At 40.7% G+C, this 24,297-nt stretch overlaps 3 protein-coding genes across 6 annotated transcripts; 1 reads left to right on the top strand and 2 right to left on the bottom strand.

Moving 5' to 3' along the window:
• Nucleotides 1-5: 5 nt before the first annotated feature.
• On the bottom strand, nucleotides 6-3,822 carry rpl22 (ribosomal protein L22). The gene is made up of 4 exons (XM_046382374.1): nucleotides 3,707-3,822; nucleotides 3,188-3,298; nucleotides 2,791-2,915; nucleotides 6-189 (listed from the first exon to the last, which is right to left on the bottom strand). Exons 1-4 carry the CDS (start codon nucleotides 3,716-3,718, stop codon nucleotides 48-50), a joined length of 390 nt encoding a protein of 129 aa, XP_046238330.1. The 5' UTR covers nucleotides 3,719-3,822; the 3' UTR covers nucleotides 6-47.
• Nucleotides 3,221-22,936, top strand: rnf207a (ring finger protein 207a). Of its 4 annotated transcripts, none has more exons than XM_046382338.1 (19): nucleotides 3,221-3,371; nucleotides 4,589-4,714; nucleotides 5,103-5,293; nucleotides 9,857-9,989; nucleotides 10,607-10,751; nucleotides 10,917-10,998; nucleotides 11,084-11,159; nucleotides 11,583-11,708; nucleotides 13,396-13,442; nucleotides 14,896-14,968; nucleotides 16,110-16,178; nucleotides 16,553-16,621; nucleotides 17,455-17,561; nucleotides 19,667-19,844; nucleotides 20,675-20,860; nucleotides 21,143-21,194; nucleotides 21,282-21,399; nucleotides 22,097-22,189; nucleotides 22,395-22,936. In XM_046382338.1, exons 3-19 carry the CDS (start codon nucleotides 5,103-5,105, stop codon nucleotides 22,507-22,509), a joined length of 1,860 nt encoding a protein of 619 aa, XP_046238294.1. In that variant the 5' UTR covers nucleotides 3,221-3,371; nucleotides 4,589-4,714; the 3' UTR covers nucleotides 22,510-22,936. The 4 variants fall into 4 exon arrangements, with proteins under 4 accessions (XP_046238294.1, XP_046238278.1, XP_046238286.1 ...); XM_046382322.1 differs by having other exon boundaries at nucleotides 22,372-22,936; XM_046382330.1 differs by lacking the exons at nucleotides 3,221-3,371; nucleotides 4,589-4,714 and adding an exon at nucleotides 4,744-4,885 and having other exon boundaries at nucleotides 22,372-22,936.
• zpr1 (ZPR1 zinc finger) lies at nucleotides 7,477-9,351 on the bottom strand. Its single transcript, XM_046382361.1, has one exon. The coding sequence runs from the start codon at nucleotides 9,155-9,157 to the stop codon at nucleotides 7,826-7,828; it is 1,332 nt and encodes a 443-aa protein (XP_046238317.1). The 5' UTR covers nucleotides 9,158-9,351; the 3' UTR covers nucleotides 7,477-7,825.
• Nucleotides 22,937-24,297: the final 1,361 nt, after the last annotated feature.

Genomic DNA, 24,297 nt, shown 5'->3' with positions numbered 1-24,297 from the left:
CAGACTTGGTTCTCTCTTCTGACATTTTATTAAAAGTGTTGTCAGGTTTAATCTTCCTCTTCCTCCTCTTCGTCCTGGTTGATCTGGAAGTAGCGCAGCTCATAGCTCTCCTTGGTGTTGGCCACAACCCGCAACCAGTCCCTGAGGTTGTTCTTCTTCAGATATTTCTTGGTGAGATACTTCAAATACCTGAAAGAGATGAGAAGGAAGGGGAAAGCATTGTCAAAAGCTCATATTTCTAGCTTTCTTTCTACTCAGTTTGAATCTGCACCACACAGTTTGAAGGTAAAAAGACTTTTGATCTGCTTGGAAATAAACAAATGTGTTCGGATTATTGAGACGAGCCTGTTAATAAGCTGTAACAGTATTCCAGTAGCCAAACTGCAAGAAAACCCCAATTTCTTCATTAAATAAAAGGAGAGCAACTGCTTTGCGCTTGTATTTTGAATAATAACTGACAAAAAGGTCATTTCAAACAATAAAAGCTGTTTCCAAAACAAGTACACACAAATTAAGACTGTGTGGTGTGTCACTTGCAAAAACAGCCTATGAAAATATAAATGCTTGTCAGAATCTATCATACACAGAGGCTACAAACAATTGTAGCAGTTATACTAAGGGGCAACATGTCCCAGTCATAATATCCAGTGTCCCATATAAGAAAGAGAGTGGTTGAGTCACCCTCTGGTGGTGGTGTCCATCTCAGAAGCACTATTTATCTATCTTTTTTTATTTTCAGTTTGTCAAATTTTTTTTCAAAATGAATGCTAGGTATTGAATATCAATTATATATAACATCTTTAATGCATCTAGTTCATTGCTGATTGTCAAAGTAGCACACAACTAGGGTGATTTTTTTAGGCATTGTGTGTTGAAATTTAGTTTTCATACCTATACAGGTGGAGCCAAAATGGATTTTGTCTGTGGTTGCTCAACAGCGACATCTCTTTCCAGAACAAAAAATAAGGAACATAAAAATGGCTGAACAGCACTGTGAGATAATTGGCTCAATGTCTGGGACACTTGAACAGAACATGGCCATCGTTTATGTTGTTAACTACTACTACAAGTCAACGGTCTACTGTGAGAAAGGCCTGGTTTTTTGTTTTTTTTTGAGAATTTGTGAAAATAAAACACTGACATAGTATATCTATATATATATCATTAGTGAGTACAGAAGTCACATCGAGAGAGATCGAGCCACCACTGTGGGATCGACCGAGGGGACGGCTCACAAACCGAGATCAAACCGTCAAACTAGGCAGTGATGATCAAATATGTATCAAGCCCAAACCAAGAACAGGCCGACTGGCAGTATGTCAGCCACCTACCACCAGCTTATTGGTATGGTGTGGACCAGTGCACGCTGGTTGCTTTATATTTGCTACCTGTCAAGCAAAAGAGTACACCACAGGCCTTTTACTCCGTTTTCTCTGGTCATGCAGCACCAAATGTGAAAAACATTTTTTTCCCACTGCACAGACAGCCCTTTTATTTTTAAATCATCGCTATTATTGTTGTTGTTGTGATTGCCACTGCAAATTCTCCTATATGTTATAGCACTTAAAGTGCTCAAAATATAGACCCCATCTTTAAAAAGGCCCACACAGGACATACTTCCTGCACCAGCACACAAACTTCAACCTGCCTCAGTAGCTTCTGTTCCAGCTCTACACTGCAATAATCCAGTCTGATATCCACACATCCATCAGTGTTTGGTTTGAATTAGCCTCCAAAACGGAAAGGCACAGAATCACAACAGAAAGTGGGACTGCAGAGAAAATCACTGGTGCCAATCTGCCCTTCACTCAGGACTTCAGTTGTTTTCCCACCGCAGGGTTCAGTTCCACTGAACTTCAACTTGCTTTTTGTACTGGGCACTCATTGTACTTTTCTTTACTTCATTTTCCACAGCGGATACTATTCCCCTCAATACAGACGTCCCCGCAGACACACCACAACCTGTTCCAACTTATCCCCTCTGGTAGGCCCTACAGAACTCTGTATGCCACAAGAACCAGACAGAAGGAGGGTTTCGTCCCACAGGTCATCATTCTGGTGAACAGTTAAACTGAGTCTTCTGAGGATGCCCCTTTCATACCCAATCATGATACTATCACCAGTTACCAATGAACCTGTTTACCTGTGGAATGTTCCAGTCTGGTGCTTTCTGAGCAGGATACAAGTTTCAGTCTTTTGTTGTTCCTGTCTCTCAACTTGTTTGAAAAATGTTGTTGCCATCAAATGAATGGATATATTGTCTTTGTACTGTTTTCAACTGAGTACCTGTTAGAAAGGTTTAGCAAATCACTACCTCTTGTTTTATTTATTATTTGCACAGCACTTGAATCAGGGTTGCACTTGTGTACTTTACAGTCCTCATTATTCTTTATCATTCTTCAGCTTTGTTCATGTAGCTTTTGTTGTCCTGTTGTTTTTAGATGTATGTCTCTTCCTGAGTATTACATTGACAGTAGTGAAAAACTGGAGTCAATACACATACATACATACTTGATCAATACAGCCAATTCTGACTGCAAGATAAAGAAATAAAGCTATATTTGTTTGGTGTCTTGTTGTGTTTGTGGACACTTTGTCTATTACATACTATCCAAATGAATGCAGTTTTCAATAATACATGTCCCTGTTCTCACACAAAGAAAACTGCACATCGTGGGGACTCCAATTACGCAGGTTTTAAAGAAATCTGTAAAAACATCTCTTCAAATTAGGCAAAACACATATTTCAGTCTCTTTCTTGAGCTATAGCGGTTGCATCGTGTTTTGTACCTCTTTGAGAAGGGAACTTCAGAGTTCACTGCGATTTTACTCTTGCTCCTTTCAATGGACACCACACCTCCGCCGAGGTTTCCAGCTTTGCCGTTCACCTTGATGCGCTCTTGCAGGAACTGCTCCTGTAAGTGCAGAGGACACAGCAAATGTTGGTACACGTAAGCCTGAGCAGAGCTGAAAGATTTTAAAATTTCAAAGAAACAAATGAGCAGTTAAAGAGCTGCCTGTGAGAACTGAAAAGTGAGACACTGTGGTTGACATCTTGTTAATTTAGGTTAAAAACACACTAGACTGCTTTTCTATATTCCGAACTGACTGTAAGCATCATAACTAGTGACTTAGGATTGAAATCACAGCACTGGCGGCTGCTGCACAATATGTCTCGTCTACTCACGAAATTAGCAGCGTCCATGATGCCATCCTCTACGGGGTGGGTGCAGTCCAGGGTGAACTTCAGGATCTGCTTCTTCTTCTTCCCGCCCTGCTTCTTGACCACCTGCTTCTTCTATGCAAGAAATACAGATACAGCTACTCAAACTCATGCACACAACCATCAAAGTATATGTCACTTTTAGGAGGTAAAAGCCGCATTACAATCGTTTTCTGATTATGTCAAAATAACATTAATGATCAGCCATCGCGCTTCCAAGGCTTTATAATACACCCACCACATTTTTTAATGCCCATATTTTTTTCTACTGATGTTTCCCGTTAAATACTGCTCGCTAGCGTTAGCCTTTTCGTTAGCCCAACGTGGTGTTAGCCGACACAGTAAAGAAATCTAAACAAAACACACTAAAACATGTGTGGCTTCTATATTGCGGTTGACGGATTATATATACTACAGTCAGTACAAAAAGCAAGCCAAAATACACCGTCTGTATGTAGTTTATTTGATCATTTTACTACTCACAATCGGGGCCATGGCTGACACATTCAGCAAAAAGGAAGTAGCAAAGTCTACGCAGGAAATATAAAATCCGGCCGCAAAATCGATCGCATCGAGTTATCTGGTGTTGATTAAACCAAATGTGGATTCCGACATTCATCTGTTTTGTGTATATGATTATCGTCCAACAATGTGCTGGCCTTATAACCCGTAGTTACTTTATAACCCAGAATCGTTTGTTTAAATAATATATCATACAAATCAACTAATTCCAAGGAAGCACTGGAGTTTATCTGAAAATGAAAAAATGTGAAATTTTTCAATTTGGAGAATACTTTCTATGGAAACACTTTCTACGAAGACCACTACTGTAATACACTGGATGGGGGGGCATTCACTTATTCACTTACATTATGATTTAATTAATATTTAATTTGGTTTACACTTTCAAGGACATTTATTCTCCCTATAAATTAGATTTTTTTTTCAGTAGAATCATAATCGTTGGAAATTATGAGAGAATGATGCACTTGTTGAAACTATTACCTATTATTTTATCAAATGTTTCAAGCAGTTTCATTCACTGTTATTTCACTACATTAAACATTTTTGCAATTTTGGTTTTGAACTAGAGTTGATAACATTGGCATTTTTCCACAATACAGAAACTGATGTTATTGCATTTAGGCAGCATAATAATGTGTAACACTAAAATAGGCTAAAATTGACTAAAGTACTGCTTTGTGGGACAACTTTAAGTGCTGCAGCAGATTAAATTATTTGACTAACCCCCCCTCTCCATTCAGCCTTCCATGGAGTCCAACAATGTCACATTAGAAATAGGACAACTGTATTTTTAATCTGTGTGGGATAGCAATATTAAATGTCCCCTTTGCACTTTGGCAGCACTTGGGGGTTGGCATTAGGTGTGTGCTGTCAGCTGCCTGGCGGAGGGACCCCATCAGCCTACTATTGAAGAGTTTCTGCATTGCTGTCATTCCTGCCAGGGGTAGCTGATAGCACCACTGAGAGGTAAGACAGTGGCTGTCTGCGCTTTCTGCAGACTGGCCTACTGCATTTACAGTAGCATTTGTTAGTTGGATATAACCTTAGTGCTGACAATGTCTTTGACGTTATGTATTTGCCATCTTTGGATTGTGTGTTGTCACTGAAGCACCGGGCACACTTTACAAATCTGACAAGGTAAGAGAGAAAAATATTATTAATATCTGACTCTCTTGATTACAATCTTTCATATAAAACTCTGTTAAGTCTGTCTCAGAATAACTAAAACATTTGGACCAAACACATATTTTACAATGTTTTTTTGTTGTTTGTTTGTTTTACACAGTGTGAAGATGTGGCTGTTAATTGAAGGATAGTGTCATATCTTGTCATTATTCACAAACTGGGTTTTCAGATGGCAGGAGGAATCTTCACCAACCTGGACAATGTTTGCAGTGTGGAGTGTAGTAATGTCCACCCCCTGGTATGTCACCTGTGCCATGAGCAGTACCAGTCTCCGTGTTTGTTGGATTGCTACCACATCTTCTGTGCCCGCTGTTTACGTGGCCGGACCAATGACAGCCGTCTCAGCTGCCCCCTCTGTGGGTAAGAGATGTGAACACTGTGACATTGATTAGGACCAGTGCAGATGATCAGTCTTGTGTGTATGTATGTAGCGCAATCTCTGTATACAGATTGCTCTGAAACTTTTAACTCGACAGGAAAATATATTTTCTTATATATTAACCATAACTGCAAAAAAAAATTCCTCAACAAGTTTGAAGGTTGAAACAAGTTCCTAAACTAGAAATGTGTTGGATATCTGAGCCTCGATATCACATTTATGGTACTAAGCCACAAATCCCCACATGATTTAGCTGTTTAATTTCCTAAAGTAAAATGTAATTTTGACCCCAGATTCTCTGGGGGGGTGTCAAACATTTTATCTAGAAAGCCGAATTTTTCCCACAGGCCCCACTGCGGGGCAGTGTTACTCAAAGGGATTCATTCCACATAAGTTGATTAGTAGATTGTCTCGGTTCATGCAGGACATTTGAGGGGAATCCCATTAGTTTCAGAGAGCATCAAGTCTCTCTGTTTTGGTTTGAGGGTGCTGTTCAGTGACCCATTGCTGGCCTGGTCTGGGTAGGGCAGTCCTGAGTGGCTGGGGCAGCTGCAGAGTCACCCCGGGCTCTGATTTAGTCCTTGGCCCCAGAGCTCAGCCGGGCCAGCAAGTTCCTCTAAGACCAGTCACACAGCAAACAAAGCATACTGGTATTTAGAATCCGTGCCAGCAGCTTAGGGCAATCAAAAGCAGTCACATGATACCAATCTATTTCATCCCCTATTAGGGAATGACACGTGGTTGCCAGTCACCTTCAGGGCTGCAGTTTTAACTTTCCACCGTCAAAGTTCACAGAGATGTATAGAGAAGGGCCTGTTCCGTAAAGCTATCATACCAGGAGTTTAATGCAACTTGATACAGACTTCTCAGTTTTCTTTGTGTGTGGATGAAGAAAACCAAATGGTGACCATGAGTTTTGATGTCACTGCGTTATTATGTACATTTATTGATTGAAAACTTTATTATCCCAGAGGGCAACAGGTTTGCAGCAGTGACATAAATGCGCCATTTAAAAAAAAATACACATCCCTAAAGAGGAGCTCCTGACTTCTGATTCTGCCCAGTCATAGCTATAACCACCACTTCTTAAAATTGTGTCTGCTAAGGCCATATATGTTTGAATTCATAATCACACAGATTAATGACTGAACCTCAGATGACTTCCACATTTAGCTGTCTTAACTGTGTTAGGGATGTGTTAAGGTAGATAATGTGTACGAGTCAGCTGTCTAAATCAAAGCACAACCAAAAGCATCATGCCACAAGGTGGTGAGAAATTGGGGGGGGAGTAGAGCAAGCAATCATTGGTTTTCTACAGAAATAACCCTGTGGGCACAGAGCCACTGTGCTCTGCTGGTCTGGGCTCTGGCTACAGCAATCCACTGCCTGGCAGCTACTATTTCCATTATCAACAGCAGCCTGCTAACAGCTGCTCACTCAAGAAGCCTGTAATCTAAGAATTCACTACTCTGCTATTAGGGGAACACAATAGATCCCTGTTGCTATGAAAACCAGATAAAACATGCATAAAATACAGAGGCAAGGAACATCTGCGTCACTGCAAATCGAAATGCATTGCGTTTAAATCAAGCAGGCCTGTGCACGTGGTTTATGTAACAGAAACTGGCCACTGCATCTACCTCCTTTTCTACCTGAGATTAAATGGACAATTATTTTGATAATCATTTCAGAGCAAGCAGTTTTACAATCATAACATTCTCTGCTTCTGGCCACTCAAACGTCTGCTTTTCTTGTTATTTTCTTCTGCTGACATCCCTGTGTTCTGGATCAATGGTTGAATTAAAGAAGTTTTGTTTTCCTCATTTTCTGCCAACAAAATGATTAACTGATGAAAGGAAATAATCATTAGTTGCAGCCCAAATATGTAATTATACTCAGTTGATCCTGTAGAAATTGTCATATAACTCTTAAATCTTTAAATGAATCTAAATCACAAAGTTTTTGTTCATTGTGCAGTATAAATTCTGGCTCTTCCTAAGACTAATTATGCAGATTAGTTTAGAAAATTAGTATTTGAATGTGAAGCGTTCGGTCTTTCAGCATCTGCCAACTCAATGAGCAGCACAAAACTATCAAAGATAACACTTTATATAGATGATGTCATGCTTACAGGTGTGTAAAAAGATTAATTTGTCACACAGTGTGTGGTCCTCCAAGAGAAAAGAATCTTTTTAATAGGAGATAACAGAGCGCCATCTTCTGGGATGTCGCAAGAATGCAATAAACAATAAGGATTTATCTTTGATGACAGCAGGATTCATGTGTACAAATGAGGTTGCTCATCTGTGTTAAGTTTATTTTAAATGTACATGCAGACAACTTAGAACTCCTGTTACTGATTAATACACTGATCGAAACAACCATTCACCCAGTTTTTAACTTAAAAATGCTTGAAAATATGGGAAAATATGGAGCGATGTAAATGCACTGGGTTTCTGACAAGACATTATCCATAATCAGTTTATTTAGTTCTTTCAGCTGGCGCTGGCAGTTCATTTTTCCTCTTCATATGCCTCAGTTTTCATGTCATTCAGACCGAGTTCTTCATTCTGCTCGAAGGAGCGGGTGTACTTCTCAATAGTCATCTCAGGATCAGGCTCCGGGGCGTACACATTCTGCAAATAGCTGTTCCCTGCTGGGTCGTCCAAGATGAAGTGGATATTCATCTCTCCAGCTATGATCTTGTCTATCTTCTCCCCAAACTCATTCAGCTTCTCCACCCGCTCTGTAGAGCTACTGTCACCACAGGCAAAGGGGTTTTTGGAGACAATCAGGTCTTTGATGTCTTTCAGCAGCCCCTCCAGGGTGGTGAACTTCCCACTCAAAGCTCCCATCCCGAGCTCAAACTCCAGCTCAGGGATGAGGATGGAGCACGTCTCGGATTTGAGCACGTCTCGGGTCACGTCCGAAGGGTCGGTAACATGCAAGGTGATTTTAGTTCCCAGCTCCTCTGTGGCTCCACCTGATTTCACCTCGTTGGTACGGTGACCACAGCTGTCGCAGTTTGTGGCCATGATGATGACTTCCTTAAAGTGAGGGATGTGGACGAGCTTCATGTTGGTTGAGGCTGGAGCATTGCACTCTGGGCAGTTGGTGTTAAAGACCAAAACCTCATTTCTCATGGTCTCCAGGTCGTTGCCAGCTGGTTCCTCTTCCAAGTCATCATCGGCCCTTAATCCCAACTGTTTGTCCTGCTGGACCGTTCGCTTGAACCGGGACACAATGAGAGCCTCATCTTTTTGTGGGGCGACTGGATTTTCCACAAAACTGTTGCCAGATGGATCCTCAATCACCAGAGTAAATTCATTTTCAACCTCTTTTAACTTCCTCAGCTTCTGAATGAATTTATCTATTTTCTCAGCAACCTCTGGGTCAGTGGCTCGCCTGACAGGTTGGTCCTGCTCCAAACCTGCGACTGCTCGGTCTAAAAGGCCCTCAATGGTAGTAAGTGCACCTTTCTGAGTGAAGGGAGGGATTTCAAAATCCAGCTCAAGGACCCTGGTGGTCGCACTGTCTGCCTTCACAACCTCCCGGTTCAAGTCGTGTTTTGTTTTGACTTTCAGCGTGTAACAAACGCCTTGATCCTGAATTCGGCCTGCAGACTGGATTTCGGTGTTTGACCAGCTGCAGTGAGGGCAGCTGAAAGAGCTGACGATGACTTCTTTGAAGAATGGTATTTTGGTCAGAAGTAAGCGTGTCGTACCGTTCTGGTGGCAGTTCATACACAGGCTCTCGATCTCAGTGGGCTCCCAGTCTTCGTCGTCGGCGCTAATATCCTTGAAAAGGCTCCCACCTCGCACATTTTCTTCGGAAATAACAGACATTTTTAAAGTCGAATATGTTTCCCTCTTTGGGCGAAATGTTCACTCGCTTCTCGTTCAGTATTTGTCACTGGTGTATTTTGCTGGAACTTTCCGGATAACAGGCCACGCAGCCTCACTTGACACACACGTTCACCTCTTCGTGGTTTACAGCCTCTTCCGTGTTCTCTTCTTCTGCGGTGGAGGTGTAAAAGATGTCATGCTGCCCCCTCAGGTATTTGGCAGTACTGCAGAAAACCAAACACGTACTCTTCCGCTACAGACAGGAAACTCGCACGTTTACAATTTTAGGGGATTACTTATTTGTATATTTGTATTGCACAGCGGCTGGGCTTTACTTTTTGTGTTATACTTTATTCACTTGAATCTCTTGTTCATCGTTAATGTTACTTTCACTTTTAAATCCTCTTTGTGACTATGCTTTTGTTACATTGCATTGTGATTTCTTTATTTCGTTATTTCTTTATATTTCATGTACAGATTCAGATTACTGAAAGGTGTTAAACTTGCTTTACCTAGCCTTTAAGTTGCATATATTTTTTACATTTGGAATATGTTGTCTGGCCTTAAAATGCATCCCTCCTAGCTTGAATGCTACCTCAACTTGAAGAACAAAACATATTATAACTAATTTGAGATTAAAGATCATGATTTCCTCTGAACAAGTCACTCAGGCTGTCTGAATGTCTGTCTCCACCACAGTTACCAATCCCTAATAAAAGGAAACAGCAGCCTTCCACCAGAGGATCGCCTGCTGAAGTTCCTGGTCGACAACAATGGGGATGCCGAGGAGACCGTGCAGTGTGCTAATTGTGACCGGGAAAGTAATAAAAAGGTATAAATTGATTTTAAAAAACAAACAACCCCCCCCCCCCCCCATAATTCACTTCCACATTGGGCCTGCATATTTCAGAAACAGGATGACATCATGGAGAGATACTGAAAGCATGACACAGAAATCATCTTAATCAAGACCCCCAGTACACCACAGAGCACAAGTTCTGCTTCGTCTGAGAGAAACAAAGAGAAACAGAATGTTAAGCAGTGGTGAATCCACACCTGAAATTCTCTTGTCACTGCAATGGGATAGTTTGTATTTTCCGCTCTGTTGTTTTCATTTCAGACCAGAACACACCGACTTGATTTTGGATGTTAAAGTGAATATGTGTAAAATTTTTATGTAATTCTAACATCTTTCAAATCGTTTTGATGCCACCAGTTTTTGTTTGTAAAGAAATAAGACAAGTCTTGTCAACATTATTTATTCATTTATGCCAGTGTTCATGCTGCCACAGTGTCTTTTTTTGATACTACCGCTCTGGGATTTTTTTTTTTTACATAATATCTCCACAATAGATGTATTTTTCATCAAATATTGCCTTATGTCACAAAATAGTGTAAACATTTCTCCACCTTCTCTTTCAGTTGCATTTTTTATTCTTTTTTTCATAGGACGCAGGGGTGATGTACTACTGTAACACTTGTAGCCAGCCACTGTGCAGCCCCTGCAGGGAGTTGACTCACAAGGCCAGAATGTTTTCCCACCATGAGATTGTATCCCTGGCCAAACGCGCCAAAGCCAAACACAGGAAGTGCTGTGAGTGCCACCTGTATTTTACTCCAGAAGAGTTAGAGGCCAGCATGATATTCTCAGACCTTTTTGTATTTGTTTCTCTCAAACCTGCTCACTGGAAAATCAGAATGCTTGCACTACAACTTCAACTCTGTGAACTGAAGTTAAAATGTGTCTGTGTCTCTGCAGCTCTCCACGAGGAGCCCTATATCCTGTTCTCGACAGAGAATAAATCCATGCTGTGCATCAAGTGCTTCAGAGACATGCAAGTGTGAGTGAATACGCTAGACAAAATTTCTTCTCTTCTCTTCTCTTCTCTTCCACACATTAAATAAGCTGTTGTTTGCTTACCACAGGGAGAGTCGGGCTCACTGCATTGATATCGAAACAGCTTACGTGCAGGGGTGTGAGATGCTGGACCAGGCTGTACTGGTAAGCGAGTCGTGCCTCTTCATCCACGCATTTGGCTTTATGAATAATTCATCCACCCAGTACTGGTGATGATATTGGATGATTTGACACAAGAATTTGCGTAGCTCATCAAGCTGCAATTTGAGTATGAGATCTATTTTTAACAATATTTTGAGCATTCCTGAATCAGCTTGTGCCAAATACAAATATTTTTTGCCAGAATTTCACTGCTCAGGTTCATTTTGTACATGTTATTTCTATGATGTAAGAGGAACAAAATTAACCCAACTGCTTTGGGTGCTCTGCCTCGTGCTTTAAATAGTACATTCAAAATGCAAAATAGCCTCAGCTGTGCTTTCCAGTTTCAGCTTGAGCTCTGATGATAGATGTGTGGTGGTACAGTCGCCTCTGTGGCCTTTCATTCTTCTGCTCCTCCATCTGTAGGCAGTGAAGGAGCTGCAGACTTCAACTCGAGACGCCATCGTTCTGCTGAGAGCAATGATAGGAGAAGTGTGTCTGAATGTGGAGGAAGAAGAGAGTGCGATCTGCACTCTGTTCAACAGCTTGCAGGTTATATAATGATCCTGATGTGTTGTATTTTCTCAACTGTTGTTTTTCACTCAGTGAAAAGAGCAGCTCCTGCATGCTGACTTGAAATCATTTTGTGGACGGTGTTTTTAGTCCAGTGGGATCGCCTGCCACATGTTGTTGGGCTGCAAAAAGACGTCACAAAAACAACAAAATGCTGTGCAATAGACACGGACAGGACAAAAATAAAGATTCCTCTAAGCAACAGTTCAAAATGAATATGAGGAAAAGCTTAGCATCAGAATCCATGCAGGAGCAGATTTCTGCTTCATTGAACAAAATCGAACGAATTGATGAACAGTTCAAGTCATATCATACAGTGAAAGACAGCAGAGAGAGACAAGAGAAAATGCTTCAAATATAAAAGTATGTCAGAAATATTCAGAATAATTGTTGGTTACATGAAAGGGAAATTATACATCACATTTTTCAGGTAACACACTGTAAGATATACAGGCTACTGCTACCAATATTGAGCCATTCCCAAAATATAGTTAAATGTACACATTCTTTATATCTAATCTATTTTCACCTCATGCTGATGATGGAGTATTAAGTGTAAAGATTTAAAAACTCTCCATGTAATATTCATGTCCTCCTCCCATCTCAGGGTTTCAACCTATTCAATGCCAACATTCTGACCGGACAAATATCCGAATGGGATGGAAAAAAATCTTCCATTTAAATAAATTTATGGTTTTTGGAGACAGCAGCTGCTCCTCTTTTCATGTACTATTACAAGAATTACCATCACCGCTTCAAACTGCAAATACATTTTTAGACTTTTATCTGACCAGTTTAGATTAATTGCATCAGCTCAGTCAGGTTTGTTTGTAAAGAGAAATCTAAAATACACTACTTGGACAAAAGTATCGGGCCACCTGACCATTACACCAACAGGGATGTTTTAAATACACGGACAGCTTTGCAGCTGTAACAGCTTCCACTCTTCTGGGAAGGCTTTCCACAAGATTTCTATGGTATATATTTTTTGCCCATTCGTGCAATAGAGCATTTTTAAGTTCAGACACTGATGTTGGACAAAAGGACCTGATTCACGGTCTTTGGTCCAGTTCATCCCAAAGGTGTTGGATGGGGTTGAGGTCAAGGCTCCGTGTGTGCAGGCAAGTCAAGTTCTTCCATATCAAACTCATCCAACCATGTCTTTATGAATCACAAAGTTGGAAGCATAGCATTGACCAAAATGTCTTGGTATGCTGAAGCATTAAGACTTCCCTTCACTGAAAGAAAGGGGCCGAGCCACATACCATACTTGAATTCAGTTATGAAGAGGTTTGTCCCAATACTTATGTCTCTATAGTGTATCTGTTACAGAAAAGTGGACTAAAGTAATTGTCAAATATATCTTTGTGAAATACATCTTGTCCTCTACAAAGTGATTCTTAAGTTGAATCAAATACGCTCTGACCTCACTCTGAAGTAGCCATTTGCACTGTTTGGCCACTGGATGTCTCTGTTAACTTGCTTGTGAGACAGGAGTATTTTCTTTTCATAATGAACAATGAAAGAGCGCAGACGCCACACTGTGGAATTTACACCATTTTATCCGCCACTGTCTTGAAAATTCATTGGGTATTAGGAGCTCAAGGCCATTTTCACAGCAGTGTAAGGAATAAAAGGGGTTGTTTTCTCTGTTCTCATCCAACAGGAAAAACTAGCAGAGAGGAAGAAGATTCTGCTCAAAGCAGCTCAGAGGTAAAATTAAAATATATAAAGACTCACAGTTATTATATGACAATGCTTCTTTGTTGCTACAAAGCTCATGTCACAATATTTACCAAACTGAGCACTATTATCCTGCTGTCACTGGGTCACTTGGTAGTTTTTCCATTATATCATGCTGCATTGTATTCAGGGTGATGAATAGCAGAACCCTATTTGCTATTTGGAATAATCTCCCTCCTCACCAAGCACGTTTTCTTGGGTGATTTTCATTTCAACAAAGCATGGTACTGAATTAAAACCACTTCAATAGGATTACAATTTTCAAGCCAGTACCTGCAGCTTGAGCCTGGATCCAATCAATGAAATCGAAACCAACTGAAAACTGTTGGTATACAAATATCCAACATGTGAATGACAAACTTTCTCAAGATGTAAACAACAACAAATTTCGCACTCTGTAGATTTCCCTCAATTTACGTAAAGCCAGAGCACCATCCACATCCTTTGGCACCTGCTTTCTGGCCTAATGAAAAAGTAGTAATTTATGTCAGTTTTGTGCAGCATCCATTAAAGAGCCATTTTCAACACAAGGATACGATCACGACTTTTGTGGCAGCCTGCCATGATGCTACTTAGTAGCAGCACTTGTGCTGAAATAAGACCGTAAAGTGATGGGAAAAAAATGGAATTAATTAGCAAAAACAAGATAATGACATCCTCCTAAACCATTAATTTAGCATTAACTCATAAGTATCCAGCCACTAAAATAATTAAAAATTCTACATCCCCACAGCAGTCATTAAAGATTGATTTAATGCCACGCAGGGTTTGTTTGGATGGCATTAATTAGTCTCTATGATCAAATCATTGCACATCACTTAAATTTTACGTAAGATTAGTGACTAATATCTGAGCAGGTCAACCGCCATAAAAAATTGTGTTTCATCCCTGTATCTACTTTCTTTGTGAATCTGCAAACTCCCATTTCCACAACAGCAAGAATTCCAAATGACAAAATTTGAATGAGACCCCTTTCTTTTTGAGCATGCACTCCATGTGTACGTATGCGTGATTGAATGAGAACATTTTTGTGCATGTGAGTGAGTGTATCCAGCTGGACGCTGTCGGGATCTTTAATGAGATTTTTTTTGTACCAGTCTCCTCTCTCTCTCTCTCTCTCTCTCTGTCTCTCTCTCTCTCTCACCATTGCCTGGAAGCCATCCAGTGGCTGGGTTCCCGGAAGAGTGTTAAAGGCTATTTATGTCAGGTTTTGTGTGTCCGGCCCTGAGTCTGCCTGTGCATGTTTGTTGCAGATAGAGAAGACAGATTAGCTCTTGGAAATATGGAGTATGTTGTTTGTGGTTGCATGTCCTAAGCTGAATCCTCTGAGTATTTCAGCAGGTGTGGATGTGAAGATGTAGGGGTATGTGTTTCTGTGTGTGTGTGTGTGTGTGTGCGTGCGTGCGTGCGTGCATTTTTGCAGTCAACATGAGGAGAAAGAGAAAGCACTAAAGGAACAGCTCTCACACCTTACTGCCCTGCTACCAACCCTCCAGGTACAGTGAAGTAAACATCTGATCATAAATCAGTAACAAAAACCACTGCTGTTTACATATTTCTGCTCACAAACTATCATCATGTCTTCAAAGGTGCACTGAGAACCTTTCCTCAAGTAAAAGTCCAACATTCAAAGTCTCACCTTAGTAAAAGTACAGAAGTATTACCTGGAAAATGTACTTAAAATATCCCAAATTAAAGCACTCATTCTCCAGTAATGTCAGTCAGTCAGTCATTTTCTATACCGCTTATCTGTCAGGTGGCAGACTCAGGTTGTCTGCGGGGCAAGGGCGAAAAACAACAAAAAGGGCACCGACTATATGAAGTGGAACATCAGTGCACAGAATTTCATGATGAAACAGTTACAAACCCTGCTGAAGATCAAAAACACTTTGTTGTATGATTCAAATTCTAGAACTATTAACTATTGAACCATTCAGTGGGAGAGACTTTATGGCAATGTATCACATTTTCTCCACTGAAAGGGCACCCTAGAGGCCACTACGTTATGTTTTCTCCATTTTAAGGGTACCCATTAGTGCAGCACATCATCTTTTCTCCACTAGCTGGGCACCCTAGAAGACACATTAATCATGTTTCTTGCATTTTGGGTCACTGTAGGGGGCACATTATCATATTTTATGCACCACAGAGGCATCCAAGAGGGCATTTCTGTGCTGCCCTCCACTCCCCATCTGAAACGTAACAGGGATTCTCTTCTGGCAGGCCAAAAACCATTCATTTGAATCTTTACCACTGCATCGTATTTTATAAGATTATCATGTGTTTTTGATCTGAGAAAGTAAATCCAAGTGTCAGACAAATGTAGAGGAGAAAAAAGCACAATATTATCTATGTGGTTAAGTGCAATTATAACGTATCATAGAATGGAAATTCTGAAGTAAACATCTGAGAATTGTACTTTAGTCAGTGTATTTAATTACTTTCCACCACTGCCTGTACTCTTATCATACTTTTGTGAATGGGCTGTGAAAATCATACTGATCATAGTGAGCATGAATTTAATTGTGGGTTGAATTTAATGGCACTTAATCTTAAATTTTAGTCTGTTGGTGTGTCTTATTCCAAGCAGCTTTTTCAGATTTTTGAAATCCAACCTTTAATCTCTGATGTGTTTAGGTTCACCTCGTCACCTGTTCGGCCTTCCTCAGCTCAGCCAATAAGTTTGAGTTTTTGGACATGGGTTATGTGAGTACAGCCATAGAAACACTGAACTACATTTTATTATTATTGCATTTTATAAAAATATTTGAAAATGTGAATGTAGAGTTAAAGAAGTTAAGAAGGAAGCACTGGACGGGAGAGTGAAGTGAATACATAAGCAAAATATTTAAAGTGAATATACAGAAAAAAATAGATCAAATAAAAATAAGAGGACTGAGCTCCTTTTTCTCTGCTCATTCAGCACAGAGAACAAAGTTTGTTCTCAGCAAGTTTTGTTGGGAAGAGACAAGTTACAGCGATAGCTGAACTGAGCTGACCCTCCAGTGGAGGCTGTCCACAATGTGTGAGCGAGGTGAAACAAGTCACTGAATCACACTCGGGTGTTCTTGCTTACACAGCAACTCATGGAGAGGCTGAAGAGGATTGTGAAGCTCCCTCATCGACTGAGACCAGTGCAGAGCAGCAAAGTGAGTAGGAACAGCCTTCATGCAGAGCCGGAAAAGGTTACGTTCAGGATGTCTTCCACTGCAGAGTGTTGTTTCGCTTGTTCCCAATGCAATTTCTCTTTCTCTTTCTTCAATTCTGTGGCTCTAAAGCTTTGAATCAAATGTTCTTGTGAGAAACTTCATATGTGTGCCTCCTAATAAGAGCTTAATTTATTTATTCATTTATTTATGAGGGACAACGCACATTAGTTAACATCAGTATGATGCAAATGCCAACCTGGGCAGGTAAGTGTTATACATTTAAAAACACAAACAACACATGCAAAAAGCTGTTATAGAGTAAGTGACTGTGAAGGGCAACATATAATTTTTATGCTTATTAAAAAAATTCAGCCCAAGTTCTAGCTTTCTGTGGAGGTTTTTCTTCTAATTTCTTTGTTTAGATTTGTATTTTCTTTTGTCAGCTGTGGACAAAAATCTAATCTAGAGATCTAATCTGAATGTGTTAGAATACATTAAGGCTCAACACAGTTCCAGTATTAAGTTAAAACTTTATCTAATGAAATACAAAATTGCAAATAATTTGTGTTAATAATTCACCCATGTGTAGTATTGTGTTTTTTCTTTAATATTTTAGTACATTTCAATTTTGTTTTCATAAGTGGTTCTTAATGTATGTTGTGTTAAAATGTTAATTTTTACTAAGATATTGTAGGTTTGACTGTAGGAAAGTCTGGCAACTTCTTTCTTTCTTTCTTGGTCCAGTTAATAATTTGGCAGAAATATGTGCACATTACAAAAAGTCTTTTCAAATGACTACAAGACAAAGACAGATCACGTCTGCCCTCCATTAGATCAACACCGACTACAGAAGTGAGTTTGCTCGCTGTCTGGAGCCCTTACTGCTGCTGGGTCAGCGCTGTCCTCCTTCTGTTGCTGGATCTACAAGTGTTGCGACGAGGTAAGATCATTAACCTGCACGAAAGTAATCACCACATGATCCTTTGTTTTCTGGTTTTATTTTTACAATGTGCTTTCACTGCCTGAATATTACCATGGCATCATTTAGATTCTTCCAAGAAATCCAAAAGTCTGGGCAGAAAATTTCACACTTGTGAAAGATCCAAAGTCAGAATCCCCAAATGGTTTGCAAGTACAGATGGTAGACAGCGATGACTGCAGTGCGAGGAAAGGAGGCGCCATGCTGAGTCCCACTATGGCAGTCATTCTGTCTATCTGAAAGCTCTGTACACTGATATGTTTATGTAATCCACCTTGTTGCATGAGGGCTGAGAAGGAGGCAGTTGATCCTGTTGCAGATAGCTCTGGTTTTGTGACCTGGCCAAGAACACAGGAGATGGCATCAATGAGCGTGGATGCAAACAAGGGTAACACTTACTTTTGCTGCTCTTTGACAAGACCATGTAGTCTTTTAGCTCCACAAATTCCTTTGAGAGTTATGCCAAATCACCAGAAAGTATAGCCTTTTTTTAAACACCTGTCGCTGCTCCTTCGAACAAAGAGGTTTGTCCTTTTTTCTGTACCTCACGTCCCTCTTCACACACACGCACAAACACACACACACTTCCCCGATCATTTTTTTTCCACATCAGTTTCTCCCAACTGTTCCCAGGTCTTTAAGCCCCCCCACCATAATGCCAACATACTGACAAAACTCTTTTCCAACTTGCTTAGCACCCTGCCAGCGCAAAACGCAAAGTGGGCAGGGATTGGTGGCCGGTCCAGCTGGCACTATTTTTATCATAATTTCACAGAACTCTCCAGGATTCATGTGGAAGTTGGCACGCGGGAGCGGTCGGGCCGCTTTGTTCCAGGCCGCTGATGTCACAGCTTTAGCACGGGCAAAGTCTTTAATTGGCGTCAGTGATGGGAGGACAGAAGCTGGTGTGCAGAGCATGACATGTATATGGCAGAGGTAGAGGGATACGTGTTTTAGACTGGTCTTCTGTCATATCAACACTGGGCAAGAGGGCAGGAGTAAGAGCCTACCAGACTCCAGGTAAATTTCTATGCATTTTATTTCAAGTCATTGCAGTTTATTTATAAAGTGGAGAGTCATGAGTACACGACGAGTGCCTAAACTTGTAGTGTGAACTCGCAGTAAATTTAGCTTTTGTATTTGTGGTGATGGTTGGCTGTCTACTTTCTTTAGTGAAGTGATGCCACTGAGTCTGTAAGATGACTGTTGCTATACAAGGTGCATGCCTCCATAACTTTTCTCGTTTCCATACTTCAGTTCACAGAAGGATGAGGAAACGGGTTTTTCCTTATCATATGTTCATAATGCCGCCCACATGATGCAGCCTGTTACTCGGTGTGACTGAATGTGTCGTTATGTCTGATACATCCTCAGTTACTGTCTGAAAGCTCCTTCCCCCACTTGTCAGCAGCTAATGCAGAACGCCAAAGAGGCAGGGATAGGTGGATCGCCTACTTTTATCATAATTTCACACAACAGAAGTGAAGCCATACAGCCATGCTCTACTGTTCATGTCTTTCATTTGTGGTCATGGAACAGATGCTCAGAGCGCAACATTCATATTGCAACATGAGATAGATGTAGTCACACCTAGGTCACTGGACAATGGCTTTGTGCTTTGCTCGGCAGATAAATGTATGTTTCTTGAGTTGTATGGCTATGTGCTCCACATACAGTCTCATCAAGAAGAAGATGTCTTTAATTAGACAGATGAGTAAAGAAAACAAAAGGCAAAGTACATAACCAGAGGAACAAACACATGTAAAGAGCTAGCATTGAACACCACCAGGAGTTACTGCTTTCTCCTACAGTTTTCATCAAAGATTCTATTTATAGACTAAAGGAAACTTGGAGAATGCCTCAGAGGTCAAAGACAGTTAGCTAGCTGTAAGTTACCAACAGTATAATATTGTGGACCAATACGGTCAAATGGAATTTAGCTAATATGAGGTTTGACTCCCCCTGTAGTGTAAGAGACAGAAGTTGGCTAAATTCAATGTTTTGTTGATGGCGAAAAATGTCAGGAAGTACGGCTGTTAATGCGCTGGATGTTTTCTCCACATCAGACACCAGTCACCTCTCTCCGTGTCTTGCCGCTCCCCGTCTGTCAGTGAGATGCCTCTGAGCTCAGTGTTTGGGAGAAGGCCCACTTGTCACCGCAACATCTGCACCAAGGTCCTCCTGGCTGAGGGAACAGAAACGCCCTTCACCGAGCACTGCCGCAACTATGAGAACACCTACAGGGTGGGCATTGTGTGTGACAGGTTTACACTTTCACACACTCATGTTTTTACCCAGAACGACCTTTGAGCATCACTTTAAAGAGACTGTAGTTGTTGGTGCTCTGCTTAGAGCGAAATGCTAACATTGGCATGCTAACATTCTCATGATGACAGTACTAATGGTATGATTATCATTCTCACTATCTTATTTTAGTGCGTCGCTAACATTTTTAATTAGCACTACAGTATAGCTGAGACTGATGGGTTGTTGTTGGTGGTTGATGTTGTTAGTTTTGGTCATAAATTTAAGTACTGGACACATTAAAATTTTAATTTTAACTTCATGAACGGCTTAGATATAATTAAACTTTTAGAATTGTGCCTACCAGACATGACAATCTGTCCAACAGGCCAAAACAGTAGATGCTTGCCGCACAGCTAAAAAACTGAGTGGTACTATAGAAGGTGAATTTCACTCGAATGCTAAATGCTAAGAACAAACTAAAAGATTGAAATTCAGGATTTTCATAAATTAACAGGAAGTGTTTTAAAGTACTGTATTAATTTTATATACAGTGTTAGTTTAAATCCATTGTATTTGGCTCAATGTTGATTCAAACCGCTGCAGCAACAAGGAGCCATCTCTGATCCGCAGAATAAAATGATGAAAAGGTAGCAGCACGATTTCCTCCAGGAACAGCTCCTCAACCTGTCCAGTGGGCAGCAAGGTTTTCACACTCGGATGCACTTCACCTGGCAGCTACACACCCATCAAATCTCTGCTGCTTTTAAAGACATTGAAACTCCTCTTCAGCGTCATGTCTTATGTGCCGTATATATGTGTGTCTATAGACTTTCCAGACAGAGATTCAGAATCTGAAGGACCAGGTCCAGGAGCTGCACAGAGATCTGACCAAGCACCACTCCATCATCAACACAGATAAAATGGGAGAGATCCTGGACAGGTCGCTGCACATTGACAGCCAGATAGCTGCCCAGTATTCCACTGTGGAAACTATGAGAGTTATGTTTGAAGAGGTGTGTCAAGCGATACCTTGATGGTTTGACCTTTAGCATGTACCTGCCTCTGCCAGATAGTTCTGACAAAGAAAGTTTCTACCTTTGTCCTCAGTCAGTACCTCTAGCTGCATACTAACAAGCTGGTTTTCACCCGGTGCTATAAATTTAGACTGCCTGGAAAGTAAAGAGAAGAAAAAGAAATGTCAGGGTATCCCATGAGTCCAATGATTGCAGTCCATGTAATATTTTATTTCAAGAGAATCAACTTGCCACATTTTTCTCACATTTCACTTTTCACAGGTCTGGGATGAGACTTTTCAGAGGGTCACTAACGAACAGGAGATCTATGAAGGTGAAAACAAAATGAAAATTTATTTCTCACATTTATCTCTCATGTTTTATATTTGATGTTAACGATGTTCTTCTTTGATAACTCTAGCCCAGCTTCATGACCTCATGCAGCTGAAGCAGGAGAACTCTTACCTAACCACCATTGCCAGACAGATCAGCCCCTACATCCTGTCCATTGCCAAAGTCAAAGAGAGACTCGAGCCCAGGTGTTGTAATCAGAGGATTTGTTCTACACACTGTCTATCTGCTGCCTTATTGGTTGACTGATGAAAGTGATAGGAAGCCCTTGTTTCCTCCAAAGTAGCTTTAATATACCGCTTCATGGAGCATAGGGGTGTGCTTGTAAAGTTCTGGGATGGGTAAAGAAAACGCCAACCACAGGAAATGCTGTATGTCTTGTTTCTTTTTTTCTGCTGGAATAGTTTTTTTAATTATTTTGTTGAATGAAATATATAACTTCACCAAGAAGAGCAGCTGTTTCCCATTTCTAAAGCTGCTTTGTTTATCTTTTTAACAATCATCTGACTAAAAGTTAGCTATTAAAGGATTTATATATATACATATATATATATATGATCAGAGAATACCACAAAAAGACCAAAACAAACAGTGAATTATTTTGTGTTCTCTTATGTTGCCATAGAGCTTCATGTTGTCTAAAAACTATACCAAACACATTAACATGAACTTGGACACTGAGGTTTATCTCAGTTCCACATACACCATTCTGCTGCAGTATTGTATTTGTCTTAATCCACAGGTGAAAATAGTTCCCAGCAAATGCACTGTTTATTGTTATCTGCAAAAATAAAAAAATACTGTTCACAAATACATCATCAGCCTTGTCCTTTACCAGCACTAACTGCTAAAAACAGGTATAATATTTCAAAATGTATTTTCTAGGTTTCAGGAGCCAAAAGAGCACCATGATGACCGAACTGAAACAATGCTGAAAATCTATGAAGACAGCACAGTCACTCTGGACAGTCAAGACAGGTACTAACCTATACTGGTCCACTTTTCAGTACCTTTATGAATCTGTATGGGCTGCATATTCTTACATGATGTCTCACACACACAAAAATCACCAGTCATTTCAGTTTGTGACAATGAACACCATAAGTGTACCACAGTACCAGTACAATATCACAGTGACATCATTTGTTTTGTCTTGCCAGTAACAACCAGACCTGTGTCACAGATCAAGACAGAGACAGGAACAAACGCCCGCTCATCCTCGACTCAGGGGAAAGCTCTATAAAGAACAATCGTCCGAGCAGGCAGAAGGTTCCAATGGAGACGTCCAATCACAATGAGATGCCTTCATAAACACCGTGTCATTTGATTTCTGTCCTCATCTCCCCTCCTGTGCAGCAGCGTGCCTTAATTCAGCCTTAACAAGTCCGGGATGGTATGTGACATTGATCAGTGTACTGATACTGTACACAACATTTTCTCAGCAGGGTGGAGCTGTCAGCAGCTCCGAGGTGAGCCCTTGGATAGATCTTGGATAGAAACTGGACATACAATCATGGAATTCAAAGAGCCTTCAGAGAACAAGGCCAGCCCCTTTGTTCAAACAGGGTAACATTATCATAACAACATCATAAAGAATTGTTTTGGTGTTATTTAAGAGCTATGGACTGCTCTAATGAGAAATCAGAGGGAATAATATCTTACTTTCCTGGATTGCTTTGTGTTGCTGTCTTTGCCTGTTAAAATGATCGGTATGGTACGAGTGTGAATTATCGCTCTCTGTGTCTTTTGTATCTTGTGTGTGGAATTTCTTGCTTTTCTTTTTTTTTTTTTTTTGCAGTATCCATTCTTTGTATAAAAGGTTATTTTGGAGGCTCATGATGGATGAGTGCACAGTTCCGATTGCCCAGAGGATTGTCAAACTAGGGTGACAGCACAGATGGAACACAGCAAATACAATGATTTGTATGTGTCATTGTGGGTGTCAGTGGAGGTCACATGTTGATGTGTGTCAGGTGTAGCATCTCATGCATCAGTTTGCTCCAGAATGAGGTCCTTTCCTGTCTGCAGTTGGGATATTTTTCCCTTGCAGTTTCCATATCTCCATGCAAAAAGTGGCAAAGCTAGAATTACAGAGGTGTGAATGTAGCTGGCCTTGGCTTAACCTCCATCTCCCACTAGTTTTTTTAGAGTCATCCTCAATATTTCAGCCAACCAAGGCGCCGTAGGAAATATATATATATTCCTCTTGGTTTGCCTCTTGACTTCGTGGCATGTCAGACTCAGCAGCATGCTTTAAGGCGTTTACACGGCAGGAAATCAGCAGGTAACTTTCCCTCTCGCTTGCCATCTCCCCTTTTTCCCCCTATATATTCTTATTAATTAATCATGTAGGTATTTTAAACAGATGTCATGTTGAAACTGACAAGAAGTGGGACATAAGGTATTTACGCTACGGCTGCAATGGCAGGGAGATATAAAGCAGTTGCGATATATCACTATCATCATTAGAATTTGAAATGATTGGAGGAGATAGTGTTGCTGACTCTTGAAGGACTTTTTGCCAAGTAAAAAAACATCTTTGAGAAGAGCTGAGTGCACAAGAGTGATTCAAGGTGAAAACTCCCCCACCTGCAACCAGCACAGAGGCGGGTACAGCCCCTATTCTCGGCACAGGTAAGGATGATAATGAGGAATGAGACTGATGGCTTCAGCACTCAGAGGGAGAAGGTTATTTACATTACACAGTCAGAGCTAAAGTGGGTTTGTTCACAACCGCCGCTTTGCAGGAAATATTGGGGTCATGCCGGCCTTAAGGAGCAGTGCTGCTCTGCAGAGGAGTCAGAGGTGCAGATTCATTAAAAATACATTTGTGACAGCAGAGTAACAAATGGCTGTGCCTCTGCTCTGGTCCTGTACTCCCTCCCCGTGGTCATTCATCATCTGCGCTCATCGAACTACCTGGTCCATGCTCACTGTTCATTATTCTTTCTCAGTCTCTGCTGGGCTCCCTCACCTACTATTGGGGGGGGGGGGGGTGCAAAGGTTATTTCACTCTAAGAAAAAAAAATAGTTTTTTTAAGATGCATTCATGGCACATTTGGAGGTTAAGTCAAGAGATAGTTCTC

The sequence above is a fragment of the Scatophagus argus genome, chromosome 3 (genome assembly GCF_020382885.2).
Source record: "Scatophagus argus isolate fScaArg1 chromosome 3, fScaArg1.pri, whole genome shotgun sequence".
Lineage (NCBI taxonomy): Eukaryota > Metazoa > Chordata > Actinopteri > Scatophagidae > Scatophagus > Scatophagus argus.
The sequence above is the reverse complement of the archived record's forward strand: the minus strand, read 5'-3'. Positions and strand labels throughout refer to the sequence as shown.